Raw genomic sequence first — 5,715 nt, forward strand, 5'->3', positions numbered from 1 at the left:
AGCTCACAGCAACCTCCAACTCCTGGGCTTAGGTGATTCTCTTGCCTTAGCCTCCCGAGTAGCTGAGACTACAGGCACCTGCCACAATACCCGGCTATTTTTTTGTTGCAGTTTGGCCGGGGCTGGAATTGAACCCGCCACCCGGTATATGGGGCCAGTGCCCTACCCACTAAGCCACAGGCGCTGCCCTACCACAATTTATCCAGTCATCAATTAATGGTCCTTTTCTCTCTACTTTTTGGCTGTAATGTGATGTTGCTATGAAGATTCATGTATAAGTTTTAATGTGGACGTATATTTTTAATTTTCTTAGGTATATGCCTAGAGGTGGAATTTTCTTAGGTATATGCCTAGAGGTGGAATTGCTGAGTCATATGTAATTCTGTGTCTAACTTTTTGAGAAATTACCCAACTGTTTTCAGCAATGGTTGCACCATTTTACGTTCCCACTACTGACTTATGAGTTTTAATTTCTCCACATCTTTGTCAACACTTGTTATTCTCTGTCTTTTTGATTGATTGTAGCCATCCCAGCAGGTATAAAATAGTATCTCATTGTTGGGTTTTGTTTTGTTTTGTTTTTTGGAGACAGAGTCTCACTTTGTTGTCCAAGTTAGAGTGCCGTGGTGTCAGCCTAGCTCACAACAACCTCAAACTGCTGGACTCAAGCCATCCTCCTGCCTCAGCTTCCTGAGTAGGTGGGACTACAGGCAATGGCCTCAATACCCAGCCAATTTTTCTATTTTTTTATAGAGATTTCACTCTTGACCAGGCTGTCCTTGAATCCTTTTAGCCTCCCAGAGTACTAGGATTACAGCAATGAGCCACTGTGCCTGGTCCCCATTGTAGTTTTGATTTGCATCTCCCTGATGATAAATGATATTGAGCATCTTCCATGTGTCTGTTGACCATTTGTCTTTTTATTGTTGAGTCGTAAGAGTTCTTTATATATTTTGGAGACTAGACCCTTATGTATGATATACAGATACTCCTCCAGTCTATGTATTGTTTTTTCACTTTCTTGAGTATATCCTTTGAAGCACAAATGCTTTTAATTTTGATGAAGTCCAATTTATGTATTTTTTTGGTTCTTTATGGTTTGGATATCACATCTAAGAAACCGTCACCTAATCCAAAGACATGATATTTATCCCTCTATTTCCTTCTAAGTGTTTTGTCATTTTAGCTCTCACATTTAGGTCTTTGATCCATTTTGAGTTAATTTTTATGTATGATGTGAGATAGCTATCCAGTTTCATTCCTTTGCATGTGACTTATCCCAGCACCATTTGTTGCACGTCTGTTCTTTCCCCCCATTGAAATGTCTTAGTGTCTGTGTTGAAAAGCAATTGCTCATAAATACTTAGGTTGGTCACCTGTTCTTGACTGTGACATCTTGAAATATTGTTTGGAGTTATGATGATGTAGGTAAGAGCAGAGATAAGAGGAAAGACAATCAGGTAAACAACCTGAGTCCTAAAAATCTTCAGTCCCATGAGCCCAAATTAAGGGGAGCTTCATGTGTCTTTTGGACCCAGTCTAAGCCTCTTTCTCTGCTGTGCAAGCCTTTTCCACCAGAGATCCTGGGCTCCACAACCCATCGGCCCACCTGATCTGCCTAAGTTCTGGCCAGGAAGAGCCATGGGTGAGGGGTGTGAGAGGAGGGTTGTGTGAGGAGGGGGTACAGTGGATAATTTAGAGGGTGTGATTTGTTTTAAATTATAAAACAGCAGTTTTGCATTCTTACCACTGCCCTGATAGCCTTCAACATTGTAGCCCGCAACCTGTCACACAGGTTTCTTTGTTTAAAAACTTCTAGGGTATTGTTGGAATTCAGCAAAGCCCAGGTAAACTCTGTGCCAACCCATGGACTGAGCCAAGAAACGGAGATCCCCACGCTCCAAGCCTCACTCCCCCCCCACGGCCTCAACACCAGCACACAGCTGCACTATGAGGTGCCTGCAGAGCCCTTTCCTGCCCAGGAAGCCTCTGGAACTCCAGATGGTGGCCATGAGCAGGAGCTGCATTCCCAAGCACCTGGCACCCTGGACTTGCAGCAGCTGGACACTGCCCAAGCTGTCCCTGCAGGGAGCGCCTCAGGTCAGCAGCCTTTTGGTTCTGTGAGAGAGACCACCAAAGCAGTCAGCCAAGAGAATGGCCAGCAGAAGACCCCAGGGGGTGACAGAGTTGGACTGAAGCTTGTGGTCTCCTCACCCACCAGTCCGGTGAGTGGTGTAAGCTCTTTGGGAAGAGGTCTTGGGAAATGTCTCAGAGCTGATGTAGGGTTTCCCTAGCTAGTGACCCTGAGGGGTCTTCTCCCCACTAACCTCCCACTCACTGCTTGGAGGTAGCATCATAGTGATGGAGCTAATGTTTCTTAGTATGTATGAGCCAGGCACCATGCTGATTGCTTCCCACACTGTCTCCTGTCATCTTCACATCTACCTTCAAGGAGAAACTTCTCACCTGACTGTACCACTTACCAGCATAAGGCCTTGGGCAAGTCACTTCACCTCTTTGAACCTTAATTTCCTCCTTATTCCTTGTTATTATTAATATTTTTGTAAAATACCAGGCTTTGAAAATACTCATTTTGCAACACAAACCAGGTTTTAGAACTGCACTGTCTGTGGCAGCCACTAGCCGTATATGGTGATTGCACACTTAAAATACGGCTAGTCCAAATGGAGATGTGCTGTATAAAATAAGCACTGAGGTTTGACAACTGAATATTAAAAAATGTATTGTGGCAGGCACCTGTCGTCCCAGCTACTGGGAAGGCTGAGGCAAGAAAATTGCTTGAGCCCAAGAGTTTGAAGTTGCTGTGAGCTATGACACTACGGCATTCAGCCCCAGGGTGACTGTGTGAGACTCTATCTCAAAAGAAAAAAACAATTAAAAATGTAAAATTTCTCAATTTTTTTATTGACTTACATAAAATCAATATTATTAAAATTAAAATATTTTGGAAATATTAGGTTAAATAAAATTTTAAAGTTTATTTCACCTGCTTCCTTTTACTTTTTCTAATGTGGTCACTAGAACATTTAATATGTGGCTTGCCTTGTAATTTTATTGGACAGTGCTGTTCTGAAATAAGCCACTTCAGGCCTGGGCATCTCCTGGAAAGAGCCAGGGGTAAAGAGGCTTGGGAACTACCAGCCCAGTGAAGCCCCAGTCAAAGACTGTGAACTTGAGTTTTTGGTTTTTTTAAGAGACACAGTCTCATTTTGTCCCCTTCGGTAGAGTGCTGTATCATCACAGCTCACAGCAACCTCCAGCTCTTAGGGTTAGGTGATTGTCTTGCCTCAGCCTCCTGAGTAGCTGGGACCACAGGTGTCTGCTGCAATGCCCGGCTATTTTTTGTTGCAGTTTGGCCTGGGCTGGGTTTGAACCCTCCACCCTTGGTATATGGGGCTGGCGCCCTACTCACTGTGCCACAGGCACCACCCTGAACTTGAGTTCTTTTGCCTTCTGTATTTGTTCTTGTGTGGCCTTTGAAGTTTCCCAGACAAAATTATTGACATTTACTGAGAGTTGGTAGGAACAGTATGTGTGTGGTATCTGCTCTTTCTGCAGCTCAAACCCCAGAAGGGTGAGGAAAGGCAACTGCCCCAGAATGCCCAGGGCACCTATGGGGAAAATCCACAGGCCAAGAGAGAGGTGGTGCAGTCATGATTGTTGCCTACAACAAATACCTTTACAGGTTTGAGCGCCTCTGACTCCTTCTCTCTCTCTCTCTTTTTTTTTTTTCCTGAGACACAGACTCACTCTGTTGCCCTGGGTAGAGTGCCAATGCATCACAGCTCACAGAAACCTTAAACTCTTGGGCTCAAGTGATCCTCTTGCTTTAGCTTCCCTAGCAGCTGTGACTACAGGTGCCCACCACAATGCCTGGCTAGTTTTTTTGTTTTTAGTAGAGGTCTCGCACTTGCTCAGGCTGGTCTTAAACTTCTAAGGTGAGATGATCCACCAGCCTTGGCCTCCCAGAGTCCTAGGATTACAGCATGAGCCACCTTGCCCGGCCTCTGACTCTTTCTCTTTCTGGAGTTCACAGTTAAACTACGCCATGTGTAGCAAAACAGCATCATGGAAATCAGAGGTAGGAATGCGTGTGCTTGTGTGTTTGGAAGCCCAGCTGCACTCTGGGGCTCACGTTGGGATATAGTCTTGCTTTTTCAGCTCTGTCCACACTCATCTCTCCTTTGGGTATAGCTTCTAGATCATATATCTCAGGATGGGTCCAGGGACATGAAATAAGATGGGCAGAAGCATATATACTCCAATTTTATTTTCCCGATTTTTTAAAACACTTATTTGAGATATAATTCACATATCATACATTTCACCTATTAAAGTATAATTCAGTAGTTTTCATAGGGTTGCGCAAGCATTACCATGACCTAATTTGAACATTTTTATTCCTCATAAAAGAATTGCTCCCATACCTCCCTTATTTCCCAACTCATTCCCCTTCATCTCTGGCAACCACTAATCTACTTTATGTCTCTGTAAATTTGCTTGGGGGCTCAGTGGCTCATGCCTGTAATCCTAGCATTCTGGGAGGCTAAGGTGGGTGGATTGCTTGAAGTCAGGAGTTCAGCAAGAGCAAGACCCTGTCTGTACTAAAAATAGAAAAACTGAGGCAAGAGGATCTCTGGAGCCCAGGAGTTGAGGTTGCTATGAGCTACAGTGACTCCATGGCACTCTAGCCAGGGCAACAGAGTGTGACTCTTTCTCAAAAAGAAAAAAAATATAGATAGATAGATAGGTAGATAGATAATGCCTGTTCTGGGCATGTCATGAAAATGGATCAGACAATACAGGGTTTTTTTGTGACTAGCTTTTTCCTTTTAGCATGATATTTTAAGGCTCATCCTGTCCTAGTACTTTGTTGCTTTTTTTTTTTTTGAGACAGAGTCTCCCTGTGTCGCCTTTGGTAGAATGCTATGGCATCACAGCTCACAGCAACCTTAAACTCTTGGGCTTAAGCGATTCTCTTGCCTTAGCTTCCCAAGTAGCTGGGACTACAGGTGCCCGCCACAATGCCCATCTATTTTTTGGTTGAAGTTGTCATAGTTGTTTAGCAGGCCCAGGCTGGGCTCGAACCTGCCAGCTTCGGTGTCTGTGGCCAGCGCCCTACTCACTGAGCTATGGGCACCGAGCCTACTTTGTTGCTTTTTATTGCCAAGTAGTATTTCATTATATATTCCATTGTGTGGCTCTATATCACACATCATGGGTTTGTTGGTTTGTGGACATTGGGTTATTTTCACATTGGTGCTATTATAAATAATGCTTCTATAAACATTCATATACAAGTTTTTGTGTGGACATGTTTCTGAATCTCTTGTACTATGCATGCATACTAGGAGTAGAATTTTTAGATCATATGGTAGTTATTTTTAACCTTTTGAGGAACTGCCAAACTGTTTTCCAGAGCAACTACCCCATTTTATATTCCTACCAGCAATGTATTTCTCCACATCCTCACCAACAGTTCTTATTGCCTCATTTAAAAAAAAATTATTATACCTATCCCAGTGAGTAAAGTTGTTGAGAATTTTTTAATGTGCTTACTGGCTATTTGGGTATCTTCTTCGGAGAAATATCTTTGCCCATTTTTTTTTTTTTTTTTTGAGGCAGAGCCTCAAGCTGTCCCCCTGGGTAGAGTGCCGTGGCATTACAGCTCACAGCAACCTCCAACTCCTGGGC

General features: G+C 43.6%; 1 protein-coding gene across 1 annotated transcript in view; it reads left to right on the forward strand.

The window, feature by feature from the left end:
• The window catches only part of PLEKHM1 (pleckstrin homology and RUN domain containing M1), a 52,287-nt gene that overhangs the window by 18,627 nt on the left and 27,945 nt on the right, over positions 1–5,715 (forward strand). Inside the window, exon 5 of the mRNA XM_003786243.3 lies at positions 1,820–2,225. Within this exon, the coding sequence (XP_003786291.1) occupies positions 1,820–2,225 (406 nt within the window). The remainder of the gene's footprint in view (positions 1–1,819; positions 2,226–5,715) is intronic.

Source organism: Otolemur garnettii, unplaced genomic scaffold, assembly GCF_000181295.1.
Source record: "Otolemur garnettii isolate 467f Iridium unplaced genomic scaffold, OtoGar3 scaffold00018, whole genome shotgun sequence".
Taxonomy (NCBI): domain Eukaryota; kingdom Metazoa; phylum Chordata; class Mammalia; order Primates; family Galagidae; genus Otolemur; species Otolemur garnettii.